This window comes from Chenopodium quinoa, unplaced genomic scaffold, assembly GCF_001683475.1.
Source record: "Chenopodium quinoa cultivar QQ74 unplaced genomic scaffold, ASM168347v1, whole genome shotgun sequence".
In the NCBI taxonomy this organism is placed as follows: domain Eukaryota; kingdom Viridiplantae; phylum Streptophyta; class Magnoliopsida; order Caryophyllales; family Amaranthaceae; genus Chenopodium; species Chenopodium quinoa.
Genome location: NW_018743175.1, coordinates 1,339,871 through 1,365,501, shown reverse-complemented (window position 1 = coordinate 1,365,501; position 25,631 = coordinate 1,339,871). Strand labels below are relative to the sequence as shown.

The window sequence follows — 25,631 nt, the reverse complement described above, 5'->3', positions numbered from 1 at the left end:
GGATATTTGTCGGCCTTGAGTTAATGAAGGGAGGTGTAAGTTATTACAACTATATTGAAACTTTAAAGACAAAGTGGATAGTTCTAACCACTCAAATGGACTCTCGGGGTGTCACGGGATCTACGGGAAGTACTCCGACATGTTTCTTTTCAGGGTCTAAAATACTCGAAATATGTCCTATTTTAAAGGCTATAATCTTGCTTTTGGGCCAATTTTGGGAAATTTTTTCTAAATTAAAGTGAATGTATGAAGTGTCTCCTAGGATCATATAACTTGGTTTAGTAAGAGGCCTATCAATAGATCATTGATTTCAGGAAGACTTCCAGGAAGAGCAGATAATGAGATAAAAAATAACTGGAATTTTCATTTGAGCAAAATAGTTAATCAGGAGGGAAAAAAGACAGAAATTTTGACACCTATTGCTACTACTACATCAAGAAGTGAAGAAATCAGAGAAGAAACTGTAAAAATGAAGACAGTAAGATTATAATTGATAGGATGGACTTATTCAATTTCTCTACTTAAGGTACCTATGGCATGGATTGGATTGAATAATTTGTGGAAACAGGTGAACAAGGACCATAGATATGTATTGTGGTGCAGAATTTAGTCTAACACAGGGGCACAGGGCAGTGAAAACTATGGAGGCTTTAAGAATATGCCAGGTCTCTGCCAGCAAAAGGTAAAATACGAGTAAACTCACAAGTGGCACGCGCTAGTGTATAATATTTGGAATCGAATCACATCTGTATAACTAAAGGCTGCAACATCAAATGTATAGAGCTATAAGCTAAACAATTTTAAGTTTTCATTCCACTGAGAAAAGTTTACAGGTACAATTGTTTACACTTTACTGTACAGTAATAACTACTTCGTATTGAGTACAACATCAATGATTTCGTGGGTAAAAAAAATTCTTTTTCTCGTGTATATCCTAAAATATCCACTATAACCTAAACCTATGTGCATCGTGTGGAAGGTATTGAGCTGTGTTGGTTCAATATATAGCATTCATAAGGTTTTTAACTGTTGCATACTGAACTTCTTCAGTGTGAGGAAATGAATGAACAAATATACTATCCTCTGATGTAAATAGTTAAAGCAATGATAAATTAACCTTTTCATGTGTTGTATTTCATGTACTATGATAGAGTATATTCCTGATCAAATGACTTGCTTGTCTTGCCATCTCTTGGTTCTTAATTTCCGTACCTCAGAATTTTCATCTGTTGAATCTTCCTGCAAGAATTATCATAGAACATTAATCTATGGCGAATAAAAGAAGACAATAGGTCCACAAGAGTTTAAGATCGTGTTGATAAGTCATCACCGGCAACTACAAATAGCAGGATCAGTCTGATACCTAAATAATCAATAGATTCTCTATCTCTGGATGTGCAGCTTCAACTGTTCTTGAAGCAAGATGCTATTGCAGCATCAAGATGAGCAGCGAAGTTGAAATATTTGTATTCTTTCTGTCCATTCTCTCTGAGAGGTTCCAGTAGTCATCACTTGGGAACAAATTCTTTGCTCAATAACAGATAATGTTACATGGCCTAATCATATCAACATGACACAGCTCTTCTGCTAATCAGGAATTTGAATCTGGTTTAGTCTGCTATGCCAAATTGAGTGCAAGATCATGTGGAACAAATCATACTTTATTGGCCTAGAATTCCAAAAGAAATGTCTCTGAAGCATTTTCAGGTTCTGAAGCATTTTTAAATATCGTTTTAGTGGGATAGCCTCAAGAATTTCTTTTAACTTGGGAATGTCCTCCTCAGCCACTGTCACAGAAAATGCACTCCAATCAAGCACATCATCAAATGGAGGAACAAAATTGTCTGCAATAATCACAGGAACACATTCATAGTATATAGCCTCGACAATCCTTGGGCTGTTGACTTCATAACCCATCGGACAAAGGCAGAACTTGCTAGATTTCATGTGCTGAATGTATGATATCTGCTTAGACACCCTATGAGGCAAAGGTCCATAAATCCGCATAGACTCATCTTTGTTATGCCAATGTTGGAGAAGCAAAGGACGGACTCTTCCATGCATATTTCCAGCAAAGAAAGCCAGAATTGGGCGTTGTGATACTCTCATCCCACCACCAATGTTCCGAAGAGGTTTCCTGGGTACTCTTATTGTGGTTTCTGGGAGGGATACATCTTTACCAGCCTTAAATATTCCTTCAGATAAATCAGCATTACAAACAGCTTTTATGGAATTCTCCACTAACTCCTTGTGTGCCTTTAATGTGTAAGGGCCCTATATACAACATCAATTACATGTTAATGGAGCAGAATAAAAGATGAATAATGTGAGAAAATAAAATTGAGGCAGTTTAGGTAAAAAAAAAAAAAAGTGTGATTATGCTGATGACAAGAACTCTAGTTATAAGTAAAGGGCATAGATATGTACCCAGTCATGACAAGCCACTAAAAAGTGATCTGCTCCACGAGTGCGGTTCCAGAAAGGATACTTAGCAGCCAGCAAGTTCACGTAGTCTCTGATGAAAAGAGAGAGGGGAGCCAGATTATGTGATCCTTGTACATAGAGCGCTTGCTGGAGCTGACGAGCACTATATGGCAGATAGAACAAATGGGCCATCTCAGGGTTTCTGGTGACAAATTGCCTGTTTCCTTCTAATAACTTCATAAACCATCCCTCAGAGGCATAAATTCCGCTAAGATGTGGTTCGTGAAATATGGGTGGACGTCCATCAGGATAAACATATACTTTAAGTATCAGCTCCATTAGTTCATAACTCCTACAGTTGAAAGTGAAAACATAAGAGAACGAAAGACAATTTGTTGTCAAATCAGGATGAATGATGTTACAGTAGGCTTAATTGTATCTCGAACATGACATAAGATTACCAAAGCTGCTAGATGGCTAGATGAATGCAGTTCTTTCACTAGCTAAAGTGCTAAATACTGACAGTCTAATATACCATGGTTTACGTCACCTCCAAGCAAAAGAATAGTGAAACAGGAGAGCTATAATCATACATTTAACTGGCTAACAGGAAATCAGAGGCATCATATGTATCACACATATATGATTTTACAAAGGAAAAAGAAAGCTTAACCTAGTTTTAGGCCTAAATTTTTCATGGAATCCACTTACAATGCAAGTCACCTTCTCTTTACAGAACTTAACATTTTTTGTTCCTGATGCGATTGAGAAATGATCGATAAGGCCATGAGTATCCTCCGTATAACTCTGATCACTCTAGTTTAATGATTTCATATTTCTAGGGAAACTAATATAAGTTTGGAAAAGTAGTTGGAAAACCATAAGAGACTAAATATGTAAGAAAGAACATACCTTTGGAAATTAGAGACATTCTTAAAGATAGGAGCATATAGATCAGAACCATTGCCAAAAAAAGTGGCATTCTTCAACTCCTTTTTAGCATACAAAAGTGCTTCCTTAGGTGATAAGGACCATACATATCTCTATATCAAAGGGGAAAAAACACAAAGTCAAGTCATGTAAAAAACACAGTATTGTATGTATTAAAACTTCAGGGAGATATCAGAAAAACTAATATACCTGCAAAGGTGTTGGTGGAGATCGAGGAGGGGGAGGAGGGGAAGCCGGGATTTGGAATTCTTCTTCTCGCTTTTTCCTCCTCCTCCTTTTTCTCTCAACACTATGTACTCTCTTATTTAGTACACTCGGCGAATTCAATGAAACAGGTATCGAAATTTGGTGTAATGGCCAGTGTTTTCCATGTCTCAAGCTTAAATGCAAAGAATTACTGAAATCTTTAGCACTTGTAATTCTGATCATGGGAGAATGAAGCCATGTAGAAAGTGGAAATGGAAGAAGACTAATTTGAAGAACAATTCCAACTGTTGTTACAATGGTTAATATGAGAAACAATTTCCTCCAATCAATTTTGTACACCAATAGTACAATAAGACGTTTTAGTAATTTGTTCATCTCATCTCCAATTGTTTCACCTCTTAGAACCCGAAATTCCCCTGCCATTATGAAAAATGCAAATGATTAAAACGGAAACTAATCATTTGTAACTTTGTTCTTGAGACTAAACAATCTACACACGTACATAGGAAACTCTTAGCTTCTTAAGCAGTTTATACATGCTCTTTCTGTTCGGAATTAATTGTCACGTTGATAATATTAATTGAGTTTACGTGACAATAAAAACCCCTATTGTACTTTATTCAAATAGTCACCATACAAGGTCAAATGTCAATAATGAAGTATTAAATTGCCGATTATACTTAATCCTTTTTCTTCCCAACTAACCCACTAGAAGCACTAAACCTACACTCAACTAATGAAAAAGTTCTCTCCATTAATTCAAAATTAGAAAGAAACCTTAAATAAATCATATGAATCAATATACAAAAATGGGTATTTTTAATTTGAAAAAAAGAAATTAAAAAAACTTAACTTTATGCAGAAATTTGAATTCAAACCTCCTTTTTTTTTTTTTAAAAAAAAAAAAAAAAAAAAAAAAAAACCAGAATATATTAATTTTTCATACTACTCCCAACCTAAAATAGAAACAAATCCATAATTCTCGAGTTATTAATTCCAGAAATTTGAAGATTATATGATAAAAACACACTTTTGGGGGAAATTAATAAACATAAATTTAACAAATCACCAAATATAAATCTAAATCGATTAAAATAAAAACTTACAGGAGAAGAAAAGGGTAATTCAGAACAGAGTAAAACATCCAAAAGACGAACAACAGAGAAGCTGAAAAAGGTAAAATAAATATTTTGAGAAAGAAAAATCGAAAAATAAAAAGAAAAAAGAAAGGACGAAATTATGAGGAAAATCGTCTTCAGAAAAAAAAAATGATGAAAGGAGAAAAGAAATTGAGAAAGTCAGTTGAGGAGGGAAGAAAGCAAGAATCCGCGGTTAACGGCTTTCCTTTATATAGTTGGACCTTAATCGATAATTATAAATATTTAAAATAAAATAAAAAATATTTGAACAACCTATTAACTTGTCTTTTCTCCTGGATTAGCTATTAGACAGCTAAAGGTTGTTATTCTTATTTTTTTGACAACTTGACAAAGATTTACACTCTTATTCGTTTGGGGTATACTAGTATAACATTCCCTACTTTCACATCTTTGGACATATAATAGCTAAGTGCATATTGCAACTAGTTGGATCGATAATTTTTGACAAATATGTAAAATGGAATGTTAGTCTACAAGGATGGTAATAATGTATCATTAATACATCACATCGAAAAAAAATAATTGACCTGACATAAGAAATGAACTCGTGTTACGACAAATTTTGAACCAAGGGACGGGAAACTAACCACTTAGGTTTGTTACCAATTTTAGAAAAACTATCAATGATGAAACATGCATGCAAAATATTAATAGTCCAATTTTATGGTGATTTAATAAAAAAAATTCTCACACTTGAATCCAAATTGGTTGAGTGTAACAAGATTTTATTCAATACTTAAGATTCTTAAATGCTACTGACAATGGCATAATATTAGGATTATAGGAGATATATAATTATGACATATATTCCATATATAAAACTAATTATGATATTAATTATTTAGGAAAATAATATATTTTCCTATATTCCTAGCTAAATTGTAGTGCATAAATCGAGTCTAACATTTCATATAAAAGACTCTTGTAGTTTGTATTAGACATTGTAGCAAAAGTTTTTTTTAATGGCCAAATAATAATTATTTTGAACCCTAACATACTAACATTACAAAGAGGTATCAGACTAAATAATTATAAATTAAATATTAATATATACTTGGTATGTTGTTTAGCCAAATTGGAACATTGTAACAATTATCAAATGCACATGCATTATCACATGGTTAGCTTAAGAAGCCAGAGTACCAAATTGTGCCCATATTCGGTTTGCAATTGAACAAAATTTAAACTGGATTTATTTTCTTCAAAAGTTGGCCAACCACACCAATTTGGTAATTTGGTTTGTCTAGATTTAACCAATATAAAAGATTTGCTGCATGGCTGGAATAATATGCCCTAGCTCTAGCTTCATTATTATTAATATGGACTTCTTTAATTTAAAATGAGCTACTAATATAATTTGGAATTATAGAGGGTGATTATAATAAATATATAATGGTTGCTTGCTAAATAAGGGATTAGTTATTTGTAGTAGTCGGTGGAAAAAGCTTTGTTCAAATCAAACCATAAAAAGGGAGTTGGCAAATTATAAGATATAGATTTTGGGTGTATCCTAAAGTAAGTTTGATTGTAATCGTTTTTAGTGGATTTCATACTTATTTATTTACCTTTGATAGTCATTAAGGACATGTTCTGTTCACCGTATTTTCACTTATTTCAGGTCTAATAAGTTTAGTTAAGTTAAGATAAATTGAGTTCAGGAAAAAAAAGTTTTGATAAGTTCAATTCTGGAAAAATAAGTTATGATAAGTGATTAGGGGATTTTGCTCCCACCAATCGAAATGCGCCACGTGGGCCAATCAGGTCCTGCCAAGTGTCCCCCAGTTGGACCTCTCAGGGCTTGCCACGTGGCACACGCTTATTCGTCCACCCTGGACCTATTATGTCATGACACGTGGCATACTCCATGCCTAATGGAGAAGTCGGCCACCTAGGCCCAACTTCCGAGGGAAGCCCAATCAGCCCAAGGTTAACCTAAACCTAGGATTGGCACGTTTCCCGAGGATTATAAATACCTCCCTTAATCCTCATTAAGGGGGATTACGCAGATTACACACATTAAACACTCTCACCTAGAGAGACTCAATCACTTTAATTTCCGCATTAATTACTCCTTAATCAAGTACTAACTTGACCGTCGGAGGCGGATCTCCAATCATCCGGAGCATCCGTTTGTTTTGCAGGTACAGGCGTCCGGTTCCAGTCTCGGAATTGTAACTTTCCGCAGGACATCAGAAAACCCCGAAACATTTTTGGCGTCGTCTATGGGGAGAGTACTTCTGAGATGGCATCCACGTTTGTACCGGCTCCTGAAGAGAGACGTCCCCTGGACGACCCTCTAGTTCAGTCGGACCACGATACTGAGAATGAATTTGAAGTTGAAGCTCACACAGCTTCAGACGGGACCCTAAGGGCCCGACGTACCCGTCATACCGAAAGGAGGGAACGGGAACATCTTCAAACTGGAAGTGAGCCAGCAGGCGCACCGCCTGTTCGGCAGCAGCCGACTGATGGGTCTGCTCCCATCACAAAGAACGAACTCATGACCTTCATGAGAGACTTCAAGGGAGAAATTCAAGAGTTGATCAACAAGAGGCCGCCTGCTCTGGACAAGGAGCAGTCGGCTAAGAAACCCTCCACTTCACGGAAGAGGAAGCCAATTCAAGGACGTGAGGCGACCCCTCATCCTAAATCTAGGAAGTGGGAGCCGCCTGCCCTTGATTTCACAAAATACCGTTTTCCTACTCCAGGAAAGAGGAAACATGTTCGTCATATTCAGGCGGACGGGTCGAGGAAAACATACACAGATGCTCGGCTACTGCTAGAGCAGAAGAAGAGTGACCGATTGTCAGAGTCGGCCTCTACTTCAAACTTCCAAGACAGTCTGCGCAATACCTCGATGAGGCATACTCAGTCGTATCATGAGAGTCAGTCAGGCGGCACCTCCCGTCAGTCCGGCTTTCATAGCGACCAGGCGGTACCAAACTTACCGTTTGTACCGCAACAACAGTATTTTTTGCAGCCACCTCCGTTTGGTGGACATGCAACAAAAAATGTCCAACCTATGGACTGGCAGCTACGGTTGCTTAGACTTGGCGAACAGCCGTCGGCCTTCTCCAAGGAAATTACTGAAGCCGCTCAGCCGGCCAAAGTGAAAAATGTATTAGTAGGCGCCTATGACGGCACTACTAACCCTGAAGACCATCTGATGGCATTCACCAACCTGATGTACCTTCAAGGGTTGGATGATCCCACTTGGTGCAAGTGTTTCCCAGCGACTCTCAAAGGAATCGCACAACAATGGTTCGGCAACCTGCCGACTGGTTGTGTAAATAACTTCAGGACGCTTGCTTACTTATTCACCTCCAACTTCGCCATGAACATCCCTGCGAAGAAGACAACCCTTGATTTAGGAACGATTCAGCAGGGCGAGAAGGAGGGGCTTCGTTCTTACATCAGGCGGTTTAACCTGATGAGAATACAGATTCAAGGGTTACCGGATGAAGTAGCCTATACTAACTTTTTCAGAGGTCTCAAAGACGGGTCGACCTTCAAATTTGATTTGGTCCGAAAGAGGGTGGCGACTCTTCAAGAGGCCTTGATTGAAGCGGAAGCCTATATACAGGCGACTGATCTTTGTAGTACGGTAAAACAGTCAGACGGGAAAAGGTCCGACAAAAGAGAAGGACGACAGAAACAGTCGTCAAACAAAGATGAGAAGAGAAAAGAGGTGTGGGCGGCTGATCCCTCTAAACAGCCGGCCCAGAAGAAGAAAAAAGAATTCAAACCATACTCCCCAAAGTATGCGTTTAACAAGGATAGCCAATTTATCCTAAAGGAAATCAAGGGACGGATCTCAATTGAGAAGCCGGTCCCCATGAAGGGTTCTGCAAACAACCGAAACCAAGAAAAATTCTGTGATTATCATGAAGATGTTGGTCATCACACCAATGAATGCATCAGTCTCATGCGGTATCTGGACCGCCTGGCTGAGCAAGGTGATCTTGACACTTATGTCAAGAAATCTACGGGGAACACTTCCTCGAAAAAGCAGTCGGCCAAAAAGAATCAACAGGCCGACAGTTCCGATACAGATGATGCAGTCGTCTACACCATTGCAGGCGGCTTCTCAGGAGGCGGCCCCACTATTAGGGGCAACAAAGACAATATCAGACGGCTAGATGTAAATTCCGTTCACCAAGAACGGCCCTCCAAATATTCATTTCCTGAGATTGTCATCACTGAAGAAGATCTAGGAGGGGTAAGAGGGCCGCATGACGACCCTATCGTTATTGAAAGTAAAGTGGCCAACCAGAGAGTTGGCCGAATCCTCATAGATACCGGAAGCTCCTCAGATCTCATCAGTAGCAAATGTCTGTCGAAACTAAAATATCAGACTGATTGCATACATCCGGCACCCCACCCTTTAGTAGGGTTTGGAGGAGGAGTCGTCCACCCAGTGGGACGAGTGGATTTACCCATCCGCCTGGGTGAAAAAGGGGAAGGACGACACATGGTAGTCCGGTTCCTGGTAGTAGAAGAACTCTCGGCCTACAACATGATTCTGGGACGACCAACCCTGAATAATTCCAAGGCTGTTATAATCCCATCTCTTATGTTGCTCAAGTTTGAGAGGGATAATGGAACAGTCGGGTCCCTAAGGGGAGATCAGAGGATGGCCCGAGAGTGCTATCTCTCGGATGTCAAGCCCACTGTTATGGCCGCTGGGTCGAGTGGTGGAAAAACAGACCTTGACAATGTCAAGGAAAGTGCGCCTGTTCAAGAAGCAGGCGGCAAGAAGAGAAAGGCAGCCCAAACGGGGGTCGCAAGAAAAGACAGAAAATAGCAATCATTGGCAGAGGAGCGGTCGGACGAATTCCGCCCTCAGCCAGCTGGTGAGCATACAAACCTGATCTTAGACGACTCACGTCCTGACCGAACAGTCAAAGTTGGGACGACTGCTCTGAAGATCCTGGGTGACGATTTACACAAACTATTGAAAGAATACAAGGACATCTTTGCATTCGAAGTCCACGAAATGCCAGGCATTAGTCCTGACCTGGCGGTACATAAACTGGCTGTGGATCCGAAAAAGAAGCCGGTAAGGCAGAAAAAGCGGAACCATGGCGAAGAAAGAAGTCAGGCGGCAGCCGCCGAAGTCAAAAAACTACTTGATGCAGGGTTCATTCGGCAATGTTACTTCCCAGACTGGGTTGCAAATGTGGTGCTTGTTAAAAAGCCGAATGGCACCTGGCGAATGTGTGTAGACTACACAGACTTAAACAAGGCGTGCCCCAAAGACAGTTACCCTCTGCCTAAAATTGATAACTTGGTTGACTCAACAGCCGGCCATGCTTTGATGAGCTTTATGGACGCCTACTCTGGTTTCCATCAAATTCCTTTATGGAAGAAAGATCAGGAGAAGACGACCTTCGTCACTGATCAAGGGTTATACTGTTACACGGTCATGCCGTTTGGTCTTAAGAATGCCCCGGCCACTTTCCAGCGAATGATAAACACTGTGTTCTTTGATTAGATTGGGAGAAATGTCGAGGCATATATTGATGATATGATTGTCAAGTCTAAACTTCAGAAAGATCATCTGTCAGACCTCCGAGAAACTTTCGCCACACTCAGGCGGCACCATGTCATGCTCAATCCCAAGAAATGTGTCTTTGGAGTTGAGTCTGGGAAATTTCTCGGATTCCTTATCAATCAGAGAGGAATAGAGGCGAACCCTGAGAAGGTGCAGGCGGTCATCGACATGCAGTCGCCTCGTACCATCCGAGAGGTTCAGAAGTTAACAGGTTGTCTGGCGGCCTTGGGAAGATTTCTAAGCCGATCAGGCGACAAATGCCTATACTTTTTCCAGGCAATTAAGAAGAAGGCAAGGTTTGAATGGGGGCCGGATGCTGAGGCGGCCTTCCAGAAATTGAAAGTTCACTTGCATTCCTTGCCGAGGCTGGTCAGCCCTTTACCCAAAGAAGTACTCTACATGTACCTGGCCGTCTCTGATCATGCGTTAAGCGTTGTTCTTCTTGCTGAAAGAGACGGCTGTCAGCTCCCGGTCTACTTTGTCAGTCATGTACTGAAAAATGCCGAGTTGAGGTATCCTTTAGTGGAGAAATTTGGTCTTGCACTCTTCATGGCTGTTAAAAAATTGAAGCCTTACTTTTTGGCACATGCAGTCGTCGTGTATACAGATCAACCTATCAAGCGGCCACTGACCACCATGGAGTCGTCAGGCCGAATGATCAAATGGGCCATAGAAATACAGAGCCTCGAAGTTACTTTCGAGCCTAGAAAAGCAGTGAAGGGGCAAGCCTTTGCTGACTTTATTGTTGAGATGACTCGTCCCCCTGATTCTCGAGATCCAGACCAAGTCTGGAAGGTATATGTGGATGGAAGCTCTACATCAAATGGTTGTGGAGCAGGCGTCATATGTCAGTCGCCAGAGGGTGACAGGTACGAGTATGCTCTACGCTTCAGTTTTCAGGCCTCAAACAATGAGGCAGAATATGAAGCTTTACTAGCTGGAATCCGTATGTGCAAGGCGGCAGGGGCACGAAAGATAGATGCATGTTCCGATTCACAATTGATAGTGAGTCAGTATAATGGCGAATACGAAGCAACCCATCCGGCCATGATCAAGTATTTACAGGCGGTACGACAGGCGGTCGGATCCCTTGAAGATTTTCGTCTGACTCAAGTGCCGAGATCAGAAAACAACCAGGCGGATGCACTTTCAAAATTAGCATCATCCGCTTCTTGTGATACTCCTCGAACTGTTTTTTGGGAAGTAATGGAGAAGAGAAGCATCGAGGAAGACCCTATTGGAATCCTAGACAGGAGCTCAACCTGGATGGATCCAATCAGGGCATATCTGACAAACGGTACCCTGCCGGATGATTATCAACAGGCGGCAGCACTGAAAAAACGAGCAACCAGTTTTGAAATGATAAAGGGAGAACTTCACAAAAGGGGGTACCTTCAACCCTTCTTGAAGTGTGTCACTCCAGAAAAGGGGCGAGAGATACTAGACGATCTTCACTCTGGTTACTGTGCTTCCCATATAGGCGGCAGGACGCTTGCTCAACGGACAAGGCGGCAGGGCTACTTTTGGCCTACTTTAGAAGCAGATGCAATGGAGATGGTGAAAAAATGTGACAAGTGCCAAAGGTTTGGCAAGCTAATTCACCGTCCGGCTACTGACCTCACTACCATTCATAGCCCACTACCGTTTGCTAAGTGGGGCATGGATATTCTGGGTCCATATACGCCTGCTACAGGCGGAAGGAGGTACATACTTGTTGCAGTCGACTACTTCACTAAATGGGTAGAGGCGGAGGCTGTAAAGGGAATCAAGACGAAGGATGTAATTTCATTCATTTGGAAGAATGTCATCACTCGGTTCGGGGTTCCCATGTCTATGGTTTTTGATAATGGTCCCCAATTTGAGACGCCTGTTCTCAAAAGCTGGTTGGGTGACCAAGGAATTGCACACTACTTTGCATCTGTCGGCCGTCCACAAGCAAACGGCCAGGTAGAAGCCTTTAATAAAATCATCTCAGACGGTCTCAAGAAAAAGATTGAACGAGCAGGCGGCCTATGGGCGGATGAATTACCACATGTTCTCTGGGCCATTAGGACGACTGAAAAAGGGGCGACTGGAGAAACTCCATTCCTCCTAACTTATGGTGCGGAAGCTGTTCTTCCAATAGAACACTACGAGCCGACTCTTCGAGTAATGCTATATGACGAAGAGGCAAACTGGGAAGCCATGCGCCTGGCATTAGACTCACTCCCTGAAAGGAGGGGCAATGCTGTCTTGCGCCATGAAATTTACCGCCTGAGAATGACTAGATCATACAACAAAAAAGTACACAGGCGTCCACTCAAAGTGGGGGACTTTGTACTTAGAAAAATGGAAGCAGTTGGTAGGGCTAATGAGTCTGGAAAACTAACTCCCAACTGGGAAGGACCCTACCGAATCTGTGAGGAGGTCAGGGACGGTACCTACCGTCTGGAAACACCAGACGGCCAACCGTTGCCTCGAACTTGGAATGTAGATAATCTTAAGAAATATTTCTTTTGAATGATGTAAATAGTCAAGGGCTACTTAATAAAAGTTTGCTGGTTCATTCAATTTTGTACTAAGAGGGGCACGCCTACTAACAAACAGTCGGCTGCTCTCCATATTTAGTTTTCATTTTTACCTAAGAGGAGCATGCCTACTGACAAACAGTCGGCTACTCTCCATGTTTAATTTTTATTCTTACTTAAGAGGGGCACGCCGCTTGTTTCACTCAACCGGCTACTCTCCCATAATACAGTTCACCAAGAACTATCAAAGGCTCATGGCTAAAATGATCAGACCAGGCGTCAAGCCAACTGATCAAAATATAAAAATTCAATTCGACCTGTCCCAACGTTATAGAAGGCGTCCGACGGCATCCATCCGGATGAAATTCGTCGCAGAGAGCAGCTCCCTTTTGGGTGGAACATTGTTCTATAAAATCATTACACGACACCTATACGACTGTCTAAACAAGACAACCACGTAGCTGTTTCCCGGACAAGGATACCTCTCACTTAACTGACTAATCAGGTCAAACAAGTGTTCGCAGTAACCATCCGTGTCAACCAACCGACTGGACTACTTGGGATAAGAACAGTCGGTATCTTATGAGTTGATAGCCAACAAACATTGGCGAATAAAGGGAAGCAACCGGTACCCACCGCTTGAAACCTCTACTACTCAGTCACTCGGCGACTAGGTAACAATCATGTTTACTTGGTCACTCCTTAAAAATTTAGTATGAAACCAAAAAGGTGTTCATACAGCACCTGTTCACACTAGATTAAATGTGGCGGGGAACAGTCGGCCTAGATTGCCTAAAGTCTCTAGCCTAAAAACATGACAGGTAGGAAACCACTTTCCTACTTGGTTAATTTTACAAATAACTGACCGCCTGCCTAAAGGGGATCCAGTCTTTAAAATGGGTCGAATACCGATTGGATAAATGGCCGACTGATCGCCTAGCCTGGAAGCAGACAACCAGTCGTCCAGGGGCATAGGCGGCGTGACTAACTATCCGTACCTGTCTGCAACTATCGGCCATGTAAAACAGTCGGTATAGTGTGCAATTGGATATCAGAATATTCAATACTTAAACAAATTTGAAGCAAAACAAAAATATTCATTAAAAGGAAGCCGGTCATTAAAGACCGGCCAAATATTCAGAGCCCCGGCCCCCTGGCCGGGTAAATACAAACAAACGACACGTAGGCCGTGGAAAGAAGACATAAAGCTTAAGAAGGGGGCAGATCTTCAATATTAGCAGCTGCCGCCTGGTCAGCACTCTTTTTGCTGGACTCGGCTTCAGCTGCATCCTTCTTCGATGCATTACCCCCAAGCGGCACAAGCGCCACTACCGGCTGCTCCTCCTCCTCCAACGCCTCTTCCTCAGCAGCCGCCAGGATCTCTTGATTATATCTATCAGAACACTGGCGGTACGTTTTTTCCCAGGAGGCAAAGTCGGCATTAGGGAAGAGGCGGCCCCAAGTCATGCGCTGGATTTGAGCAGAGTCTTCCATCATCTCCCGGACCAGCTCTTTCTTTTCTTTCTCGGCCTTTTCCGAGAGCTCCTGAGTAAGACTCTTCTCCTGGGTCACCAGGCGTTCCTTAACAGCCGCCAAGGATTTCTCCAAGGTGTCGTATGAGGACATCTTTTGGCGAAGAGGTCTCAGCTCGGCCTTGAGATTGTTGATGGTCGCCTCCAGCTCGCTATACCTCTTCTGGGCCGCCTCTAACTGAGCCCGGATAGCGGCGGTAGCCTGCGCCTGATAATAAAGAATATCAATTGTCAGAACCTCATTTTGGGCAATTTGAAACATTACCTTATCACAGTTAGAGGCGGCCATAGCTTTTGCAGCCTTTACCTCTTTGTTCTTCCTGTCAAGCGGCTTACGGAGGTCGTTTACTCGGAGCAGGGCCTAAGTAAAAAGGGGAACAGGCGTCAGTTTCCAAAAAAAAAAAAAAAAAAAAAAAAAAAAAAAAAAAGAGGCGTCCTGGAATTCAAATACTCAAAAATATGTTAAGTATACCTCAGCAAGGACTCCTGCAATCCCGTCTAGGTCAAGGGTGCTGACACCCCTGACCGCCTCCCTTTCAGCTGGAGGAACGGCCTTGATCATAGACTTGGCCACCTCGACCAAGTCAGGCTCCTGAGGGCCGGCTGCATTAAGCATAGACAAACGGATTAGACCTAGTAAAGAAGGGAGCAAGTCTAAAATTTACAAGGACAACTTCATACTTCTAGGCGGCCCAATTGGAGTTTTGGAAGGAGTGGCCGGCTGTTTCTCAGCCGCCGCTTGTTTCCTGGCAGAACCAGGAGAGCTCGCAACAGTCGTCCTCCGGGCCTTGGAGTCCGGCTGTTGGGAAGAAGAAGCTCTTGGAGCGCCCGTCTAAAAAAGAAGAAAAGAGTCAGTATATGCATAAACACAACTCCAAAAAGAGAGTGAAAGGTTCGAAGCCCACCAAGGGTGCCCCCTTGTTGGGGGAGTCGGTTGAAGACTGTTGCATGATGGAGGCCCGCAACATGGCCGCCGCAGTCTTGGAGGCGGTAATTTTGCTCATGGCATCCGCTGCAAAAACAAATAGCAAAGTTAATAAAAGTCATAACAGAAATGCATGGAACAACAGAGTATTCGACAGGCCGGCTACCTCTTGAGCACCGACTGCTGAGGCCACAGGCGGCCAAAAAGTACTCGTCGTAGAGCCATTTGAAGCTCGGGACGCAGTGCAGTGGTACTTGCTCTCGTACCCCTGAAGTAGAGTTCACCTTCGACTCTACTTTGAAGAGTCCTTTATCTAGGATCTCTTTCTTAGCCTTGGGGGGAACAGGCGGCATGCTGCGACCGCCTGCAAGAAGGGGCGGATTCCTGTTCCACCTGTTGAAGCGCTTGTTCAGCTTTGTGTCTGAACTCTCAATGATAAGGAAGGTGCTTCGCCAGTCCTTCCATTTGTTTGCTTTACCTCTTGTCATGAGGTAGCCCCTGTGGCTCGTCAATTGATACCAGCCGGTACCGCCTGCTTTAGGGGTCCGGCTGAGGTAGTTCATGTGGGCGAAAGCCTCGAAGTTCAGCTCCACCCCGTGCAGTTCGCACCCGGCCACATAGCCGAGTACGTTGACCCAGGAGTTCGGGGCTAACTGCCATAACCCCAACTCATACCCATCCAAGATCCGCTGAACAGCCGGATGTAGTGGGAAGCGCAGCCCAGCCTTGATGGCCGCCTCGTAGCAGCCAAAGCAGGCGCCATCATAACTAGTACCAGCCGGCCAGACGACTGTGTCTTCTGGATCCGGCACGAACACTAAAAAGTCGGGGCCCATTGTGTGGTTTGCGATAAAGCTCCCCACTTTTTCTTGCATGGCTGTGATCCGGCCCCGAGGTACCGTGCAGTAGTAGGGGGTATTTTGCTCTCGGTGAGAGGCGGATGGCTCCGCCCAATTGTCCCCCTTCTCAACTGCGTGAGAAAGCCTCGCCTCTTGTAGGCGAATGTTTTTCTCTTCTGTGTCCAGAGAAGCATGGCCAGAAGAGCTAGACTCGGATTCGTCCTCTGACGAGTCCGAAGAGGACGACTCCTCCCCTCTCCCAGAGGGGCCCGCCTCCTCTCCTTTAAAAGGAGCAGGAGAGAATGTAGAATTGTCAACTGTAAAATGGGAAGGGGTCACTTTGACTCCTCCCTCAGAACTGCCGGCTTTCAAGCCGCTTTGTTTCACTTCCACATCTGGCGCCTGGTCAGATGTTTCACTAATCGGCACCCTGTGGGAGGAGCCGTCTGAGTTCGAGATCCTAGACGTCTTTTTTGTTCTGGCCATCATGTTCTGCATAGACACAGATACAGTCGGACTTTGTATAAAGGGCAAAGATGGGTCCAGAAAAGGGCAGGCGGCACTCCTAGTCCTAGATTCAGCCGTCCCCGGTGACCGGCTGATCGCTAACCTAGGTCGTGTCGTGTGCTTCCGTGGTGCCATTTCAAAAAAGAATAAAGTAAAGAGAAAATTAAGAGTAAGAGAACCGACGGTTACCTGAACGAGTGACGATTGATGAAGTTCTGAAAATCCTTTGCAGTCGGCTTGTCAGAGCAGGCGGTAGGCAGAAAGGGTCCAAATGTCAGAGCAAGTTCAGGGGTCCGAATGTTCTCTCACAAAGTTCTCAAGTGTGAAAATGATCGAAGGCAACACTCCCTTATATAGGCGAAGTGAGAAGGTGAAGGGTCACTTCCGGAATTCAAAATTTGGGCGGGAGAATCTCTCGGCCTTTCGCCGAGTGACACCTGTAGCAGGTCGTCGCCTGTTACAGGGCGACACCTGTCACAGGTAACACGTGACCAGTCACGTGCCACCTGTGAGGGGCAAATGATTAGGGGATTTTTCTCCCACCAATCGGAATGCGCCACGTGGGCCAATCAGGTCATGCCAAGTGTCCCCCAGTTGGACCTCTCAGGGCTTGCCACGTGGCACACGCTTATTCGTCCACCCTGGACCTATTATGTCATGACACGTGGCATACTCCATGCCTAATGGAGAAGTCGGCCACCTAGGCCCAACTTCCGAGGGAAGCCCAATCAGCCCAAGGTTAACCTAAACCTAGGATTGGCACGTTTCCCGAGGATTATAAATACCTCCCTTAATCCTCATTAAGGGGGATTACGCAGATTACACACATTAAACACTCTCACCTAGAGAGACTCAATCACTTTAATTTCCGCATTAATTACTCCTTAATCAAGTACTAACTTGACCGTCGGAGGCGGATCTCCAATCATCCGGAGCATCCGTTTGTTTTGCAGGTACAGGCGTCCGGTTCCAGTCTCGGAATTGTAACTTTCCCGCAGGACATCAGAAAACCCCGAAACAATAAGGGTTACCCAAGTTCAAATTACAGCTAAAATAAGTTTTAATAAGTTCAGATAAGTTAATTTAAGTTCACATACATAGGTTCAAATAAGTTCAGTTAAGTTCAGATAAGTGAAAATTAGGTGAACAAAATACATCCTAACTCATTAATCAATAAAATGTCCACTCATACCTTGCTTGATACAAAGTATATTTATTGGTTGTAACTTGTAAAAGACATATAATATAGACGAAATTTGTTGACCAACAAACTAAGCATTGGTATTCACCATTTTTTTTTCCTTTTTTTTTTTTTGTAGGTAAGTTGAACAGTCTTCTCGGATCGGAACCTTTCATTGGTCAATCAGCTCGAGTTCGTGGGTTAGACACTTTGAGAGTAGGGGAAAGATTAAGGGAAATTCCTACCCTTAAAGTGCCATTAGTGGGAATTGAACCCCCAAGCTCGGCTCAAACCATCTAACTATCCACTAGACCAAACTTTGCTTGGTATCCACTACTTGATACGAGTATTTTATATATAGCACAATCCGTCTATGAACATTCCCCTAAATACTGAGTATCACTTATTCTAGAGCAAAATTGTTTAGGGCGAACTTAAAGAAATTGAAAATTATCTCAAAAGATAAGCCGTAAGCCCGTAAATACAAAGCCCCCTTAAATAATGCTAAAAAAAAGGGAAAATTGTAAAAAATAATACAACCTTTGGCCAGTTATTTTTTAATAATACAACTTTTGGATTATTTTGTAATAATATAACCTTTGGGGGTGTTAATTTTAAACAAGATAAAAAAAAAACTTGTTACCTAATAAACAGGTTACCTTTGACACGTGTCATTATGTAATTTGTCTAAACATTAAATTTTGATTTTAAAAAAAATAAAATTGATTACATAAAAAAAAAACCCCCCCTTGCCCCTCCATGTCCAACCCCCTCCCCGCTAGCCGCCGGTGACAAGCCCACCTCCCCACCCCAAGCCTACCTACTCACCGTCTCACCCATCCTTAATCTCCGACCACCGACACTACCCCTGGCCCTACTCTCCTCCACAACCCTACTCTCTTCTTCACACATCATGCCCCCCATCAGATCACCATAAATCACAAATCTCAACAAAATCAATGGTGGAGGGCGAAAATGTTGAAAATTGGTGGCGAATTGCTGAATGGGGATGGCGGATTGGTGGTAATTGGTGGCGTTGGCTGTGATTTGGTGCGCAATTGGGGAATTGGTGATGCGGGTGCGAAGAGAGGGAGTAGCAGCGACTGCTGGTGGCTGCGGTTTGTGAGGTGTGCTGTGTGGGAGTTTTTGGTGGCTGGTGGCAGCGGTTCGTGAGGTGGTTGCTGGTGATAGCGGCTCATTAGTGGAATGGTGGGGTTTGTGGGAATTTTTGGTGGTCTTAGTTGGTTGCGGTGGAATAAGGGCTGTGGGGGTGGAATCGAGGCTGGTTGGTAGGTTATGTGGGAGTTTCGGCCTGGTGGTGGGGGTTGGCTACGGTGGTCGGGAAGGGGAGGGGCCGGTTCTAGTGGTGATGATGGTACGAAGTGGTACAGTGGTGGTGGGGATGGAGATAGAGGGTGGAGCAGTGGTGGTGTTTGGGGAAGGAGAGAGAAAATAAATAAATAAAATGTAAAAAACTTATTTAAGCCAATCATATAGTGACACATGGCTGTGGTAACTTGTTTATCCGGTTGCATCCGATTAGTGTTATTTTAAATTAACACCCTCAAAAGCTATATTATTACAAAATAATCAAAAAGTTGTATTATTAAAAAAAAAATAGCCCAAAGATTGTATTATTAATGACAATTTTTTTAAAAAACACTCCCTACACCAATTTTCTTTTACCGTGTATACAAAAATTAGTCAAAAAGTAGGTTAAAAGTCAAAACGTGTCACTAATATAAGTAGTACTTGTATTTGGTTCGATACTCTTAACCGCACATAAACCAAAAGGTAAGGTGTACTTGACTGGAGTAAATCAGGATGGCCTAACTTTTTATCAATGGGCTCGATCTGGTTCAATCTGGCCTCGTCTGAAGTCTGGAACTACTTTAAGCGACGTCGATGAAGTAACAAAATACTTGTAGAACAAGAAAGTAGTTGACACGTAGAGTCAAACAGACTCAACCAATCACATTTTGCCAAGTCGTTAACACCACTTCCGTCTCCCATTTCCAGCGTGGCACTACTGAAAACCCCAAATCACCCCTAATCAGCTGACAAATTTAGTAATTTATCTTTTCACAAAGGGGTAAAACCGTAATATTCAGCTTTGATCAATATCTAATTTTCTTTTTATAATTATTTTGATTACTCATAACACAAAAAAAAAAAAAAAAAAAAAAACAAATAAATGAAAAATAGCACTTAAAATTTTTAGAAAACTCAAATGTTCAATTTTCTACCGATCTGATCACCGAAAATTGACAAAATCATTACAAATAATTTCGAATATCCGATAAACTCAAAATTCGATGTATTCTTCGTGATAGATTTCGATCATCAGACAATTTTTGTCGATTTTTTGATATAATTTTTTATATAATTTTCGAAAATTTGTAGAGTAATTTTAGTTGGATTCTGCAATGGCTGCTCCATTTTTCAACACTCCTTTCCAACCTTACGTTTACCAGGTAATATTGCTCTCATACTGTTTTATTTTAATTTTATCTTATTAGTTTTGTTGATTTATTTTTTTGCTAGTTAGGGTTTTGGTTTAGGGAAAATCACAAGTTTAATTTGCTGCATTTGATATTTATGGGTGAAATTCTTGCTTAATTCTGTTGGATTTATGTGCAATTTAACTGTATATTGTCAAGTTTACAGTATATGTATAGTTCAAGTGTTCTGTGTATTCCATTGAAAGCGGATTATTCAAATTAACTGGAAATTGTTAAGGTTTGTATAGTATATGAAGAATGCTGCAATTGTTTTGATGCATTGCGCCACGCCTGGAAATGGTGTGTTTAGTTGATGAAGTTTAGGAGATTGAATATGAGCTTCCAATGACTTTGATGATTGATATTAGCCTATTGGCGGTTTCCATGTTTGGTGGTTTCGTTCGGTTGAATGTAGTTCGTTGAATTTTGTCTTTACATTCTTAGCTAGGATTGTAATGAGGCTTATATGTGCTGTTGTTTTTTATGGTTCATAGTTTAACGAAATGCTACATGGTACAGAGTCCGCAAGATGCTGTCACACCTTTTCAGATTCTGGGTGGAGAAGCTCAGATAGTTCAGGTGTCACCAACTATCCATTGAATCTAGCACCCTGTACTTCTAAATTCTGTCAGTTTAGTACATAAGGCTAAATTGTGAACCTTTGTAATGGTTTGTTTATGATCAGATTATGCTGAAGCCACAGGAGAAGGTTATTGCTCGGCCAGGTATGCCTCTGCTATATGTTGCCATTGCTTGCCTAAGTTTGAAAATTCGAGAATTTTTAGTTTTAGCATTTATGTTCCTTCCTTGTAATTGGTAATAACCTTGATGGGGCTGTTGGGGTCTCTTTATGGTGTTCCAACAATGACAATACAGAGTATTCGAATTCCTATTTGTAAATATATGCTATAATTCCTGCCTGATCTTTTTGGCAACACATTATGGTTTCTGGTTTTGGTACACTGTCAGTAGAAGGTAATTGGAGAATAGATGCTGATGTCGTTTGGGTGTTAACCAATTTTTTCAAATTATTTTTGTGTATGCTTGCAGTTTTCATAGTATACTAGCATCTTTTCTTAATATAAATTTTCAAATATGTACCTGTTTATTTTCTAATATTGTACCATCTCTAGCTTACAAATTCTGCATTCCTTCACATGTTTTATTGCTTTATTCATTGACCCGGAGCTTGCTATTATTCAATTATATCTTTTCTGCTGTAAGTTGTCTGGGAAAATAATTTTTGTAGTTTGCAGGATCTATGTGTTATACATCTGGATCTGTTCAAATGGATAATGTTTACATCACCGAACAAGAGGTGGGAGTGTGGCAGTGGATATTTGGGAAGACTGTGACCAGCATTGTTCTTCATAATTCCGGTTCAAGTGATGGATTTGTTGGAGTTGCTGCTCCATCACTTGCAAGAATCCTTCCGGTTGGTCGGCCACATCATGCTTCTTTCTTTATATTGGCAAATTCACAGCAGTTTACTTAACTATAGGTTTTTACTCTCTGTTTTTTATTGCAGATTGATTTGGCTATGTTTGGTGGAGAACTTCGATGCCAGGTAGATCTTATGTTTCCATTCCAGTTTTGGCATTTTGTCTGTGACATGGTCACATTTAGTAACATTAGAGTCCATTGTGTCACAAAATTGTTCTAATCCCCATGTTCTATTCATAATATTTGTAGCCAGATGCGTTTTTGTGCTCAGTAAATGATGTCAAGGTTACTAATGTAACTACTGATCATAGGGCACGTAACGCTGTTGTTGGTGCAGAGGTTAGTCAGTTTTCAACTTGTGTCTCTTTGTTTCAGCTGCTCCCTATACTTGTTCTGTAGCAAATTCATGCACTGATAAATTGATCATGATTTTGCTTCTGAAGGTTTTTTTTGCGGCAGAAGTTGTCCGGACAAGGACTTGCATTCATTATTGGCAGTGGATCAGGTGTGTGTGTGTTTCTTTTTTTTTTTTTTTTTTTTTTTTTTTGTACTTTGTGATTTCAGAAAATGCTATACAATGTTACATACATACATGCACACAGCTATGGATATGGATCAGATATGGACATAGATAATTAGATATAGATGTAGATAGTTTGTTAGTAAGATATAAAGGTCTATAAAATGCAGCTGGATGCTTTTAATAGTCCAAGGATACTGCTGGACATTAGTTAGGGTGTCCTTTTTCAAAACTTTTGCCTTAAGGGTTAGATATTTACATAACTATTGTGTATCATGTGGTTTTCTGCTATTTAAATACTTCTTGATATTCAAGAGTTACAAACTACAAATCCTATGGTATTCAGAGTAATTGATAGTAGGGCTAGTAAGTAGAACTCATTGATGCCTTAGAACTGTACACATGATTTCAAGACTTTATTTACTCTTTCGTAGTGTTGTCTTCTGTCTTAACCTTTTTTTTCAGTAAAAACTTTCAACCTTTTTTTTTTCAGTAAAAACTTTCGATATTGAGTTTTTAACTTTTTATACATTCTGGTCCGTGCCAGTTAGACAACTTTTTAGGATACCTTGTCTCTTCTGGGGTCCAATATATACACAATTATCTCCTTGGAAACAATTTAATGTGTCAAATAGATCATTTTAGATGCATGCAGTGTATCCAGATTTGGCTCATTGTGACTTAGCTTTAAAGTTTAAATTCTGCAGAGCAAGTCTGCAATTTTCTAGCTTTGGATAAAAATGTGTGATATAGAAATGGCTTTTTAAATTGTCTGTGCTTTTTTGAATGGTGAAATATTGCTTGGCTGTTGCATTTCAGCCCAAAGGTCAATTGGAAACTCCCCCCTTCCCTGTTTTCCAATCAATGGAGCCTCTTTAGATGCATTTGGGTAATATTTGATGGTCTTAAATAGGAGGGGTAGCCACATTTTGTCTTGGTGTGGGACTTAGAGAAAAGATATAGAGCTACCAATTGTTCATTGAAACTCTGGGCTAATGGTTAACATATGATGTGAAGTATATTGTGTAAATCCACCCAATGGCTGATCAAGAGTTCAAGACTTCAAATTTGGTAATGGTCAGTTTTTTGTATATGTAGATTGTATTCTTTGTGGTTCCTCATATCATCATATGTCTTTATATATATTTATATTGTTCCTGTAAACCTTTTTTTCAGGGATTATGTACTAGTGCCTACTATTGGCATTGTCTTACTTTGATTGCTACATAGTTGATCCTTTGGTGTCAAATTTATAACTATTTAAGATGTTTTTCTAGTAATAGCGAAATTATAGGCCTATTGGGAATTAGTGGTAGTTTAAGTTAAAATTTTTTTAAAAAAATTACAAGTATAGTAATGTTGTGAAGAGGCATCTTGTTTTTAAAATCTAAAAGCACTGCTTTTTATATTGTATCAAAATATTATTTGTAGTCATCATTAAATGTTTGGAGATTGATTGAGACTGATGAGTGATATGAGGTTTGTGGAGATTGAGGAAAATATGGCATTAGATAGGGTGGAATAGAGGGAGAAAATCTATGCCAAGGACATGTCATGACTTTAAATTTATGTATATTTTTTTATTTTACCTAAACTCATCGTGTTTTGCAAACTCTACTTATTTCTTACGTTAAAGATTTTCTCACACTTTTTCTCTTTTACTCGCTTGTTTTTCCTCTCTTTTATTTCCTCTTATGCCTCTTTCATTAAACTTTCTCAAATTAGCTTCTTGTTATTTTTTCGTGAGTGATTCCCATTATGCTACTGTTTTCGTCTTTAAACATTCATGTCTAGTCCTTTCCCCAAATTCTTTTACATGCATTTTCTTGAAACTGCTTTATGAGCCAGCCCTTTAACAAAAGGAAAAAGCTGTTCGACTATTGAGAAACAGACTCTACTATCTTGTCTAAAGACAAGATGACATGCACATTACTCATGCTATCTTGTCACATGACCTTGAAGTTTCACTTAATGCCTTTGGTCTAATATATGTTGCAACTACCTACTACCTTGGAACAGTCTCACAATTCTCTTTTCTACAGTTGTGCAGAAAAACCTGGAGGTGGGGGAAGTACTTGCAGTTGATGCATCCTGCATCGCTGCCGTGACAACCACTGTCAATGTTGAGGTTAAATATAATGGTCCTATGAGGAGGGGTGTCTTTGGGGTAAGTTTGCCACAATGTTTGCAGGATTTGGTCTGGATGTCTGGAACCTGTATTGTGTGTTTATACCTAGTCCCTGTTTTAGAACAAAATTGCTCTTTTATGTTACTAGTATTATTTTTCTCTGTTGTGGCTCTATTATCCTTATCCTTATGTTTTTTTGTTTTTTTTTTGGAAAGGCATCCTGTTAGTTTTCATCAGTTTCATCATTAGTAGGTCGGCTCCTTTGTATCTTTTGTCAGCACATATTTCTTGTATTTTTTGGCTGATTAAATGGCTGCATATTTGTCTGACTTGATGAGTTGACTGTATGAGTGGCTGGAAGGCCTGGAACCTAATATCAAGAATACTTGCTAGTAGCTTGCCCATGCTTACCTTGTCTAAATATGTAACCGTGTGCTGTGATTGGTACGCACTTTGATATTGTGGTAAATATGATCAAATTTAGCTTATGAGTGGCTGTTGTGACATTGTAGGCAGACAACCTTGTAACTGCTGTTCTAACAGGCCCAGGGATTGTTTTTATCCAGAGCTTGCCCTTTCAAAGACTTTCACAGCGTGTTGCAAGGTAATTGTCTTTCACTTTCAGATGAGATATATCAGAAAATTAAATTGACCGTCTGTTTCTTAAGAGAATCAATATTTATGTTTGGCAGGGCGGTGACAGCACCACATGTGAGAGAAAACCCCAAGTTCTTCATCCAGTTGGCCATTTTCTTCTTTCTGGCTTATGTTGTGATTGTATCATCATTGTTATTGACTGATGTATAACATTAGGCAAGGTTCTCTTCTTCCTTCCGAGTGATCGCTCCCTCTTCCTGATGTCTCCTTAGTTATACATGATTAAATGGCCAGAAGTAGGATAATAGATAAGATGTTATAGATAAAATTTTCAGTTACTGACCCTGCAATCTCTCTGTAACATGGAGTATGAGAGTTGTAGCCAGTTTCCTCTGATTCAGGGAATAGTGAGAGATTACAATGTTTGAAATCTAGTGCACAGTAATACTCATTTTATCGTGCAATTTGAGATTTTGGGTTGATATTTCTTAGATTTGGTATGTCAAGAATAATTTGTTGATAGTATGGAGGTTTTTTTTTTTTTTTTTTTTTTTTTTTTTTTTTTTTGACCAAAGTCTATTTTAAAATAACAAATCAAAAAAAAAAATCAACAGTCAATTCATTGCTTCCACCTCGTTGACAACCTTTGCTTCCTC

General features: G+C 40.9%; 2 protein-coding genes across 2 annotated transcripts; one reads left to right on the top strand and one right to left on the bottom strand.

Annotated features, from left to right (window-relative positions):
• Positions 1–784: 784 nt before the first annotated feature.
• On the bottom strand, positions 785–5,033 carry LOC110732359 (probable glycosyltransferase At5g03795). Its single transcript, XM_021912292.1, has 6 exons — positions 4,689–5,033; positions 3,565–3,998; positions 3,337–3,467; positions 2,428–2,776; positions 1,364–2,274; positions 785–1,239 (listed from the first exon to the last, which is right to left on the bottom strand). Exons 2-5 carry the CDS (start codon positions 3,955–3,957, stop codon positions 1,588–1,590), a joined length of 1,560 nt encoding a protein of 519 aa, XP_021767984.1. The 5' UTR covers positions 3,958–3,998; positions 4,689–5,033; the 3' UTR covers positions 785–1,239; positions 1,364–1,587.
• A 14,902-nt stretch (positions 5,034–19,935) lies between these two features.
• Positions 19,936–25,500, top strand: LOC110732358. The gene is made up of 10 exons (XM_021912291.1): positions 19,936–20,260; positions 20,807–20,866; positions 20,973–21,012; positions 21,544–21,722; positions 21,816–21,854; positions 21,980–22,077; positions 22,174–22,235; positions 24,293–24,417; positions 24,891–24,982; positions 25,071–25,500. The coding sequence occupies exons 1-10, from the start codon at positions 20,213–20,215 to the stop codon at positions 25,183–25,185; spliced, it is 858 nt and encodes a 285-aa protein (XP_021767983.1). The 5' UTR covers positions 19,936–20,212; the 3' UTR covers positions 25,186–25,500.
• Positions 25,501–25,631: the final 131 nt, after the last annotated feature.

Coding starts and splice junctions, on each gene's coding strand:
- LOC110732359 (XM_021912292.1), bottom strand. CDS start 3,957: ATGAACAAATTACTAAAACGTCTTATTGTACTATTGGTGTACAAAATT. Junction 3,468..3,564: donor CTCCACCAACACCTTTGCAG/GTATATTAGTTT, acceptor CCTTTGATATAG/AGATATGTATGGTCCTTATC. Junction 2,275..2,427: donor TAGTGGCTTGTCATGACTGG/GTACATATCTAT, acceptor TGTTGTATATAG/GGCCCTTACACATTAAAGGC.
- LOC110732358 (XM_021912291.1), top strand. CDS start 20,213: ATGGCTGCTCCATTTTTCAACACTCCTTTCCAACCTTACGTTTACCAG. Junction 20,261..20,806: donor TCCAACCTTACGTTTACCAG/GTAATATTGCTC, acceptor TACATGGTACAG/AGTCCGCAAGATGCTGTCAC. Junction 21,723..21,815: donor CACTTGCAAGAATCCTTCCG/GTTGGTCGGCCA, acceptor TTTTTATTGCAG/ATTGATTTGGCTATGTTTGG.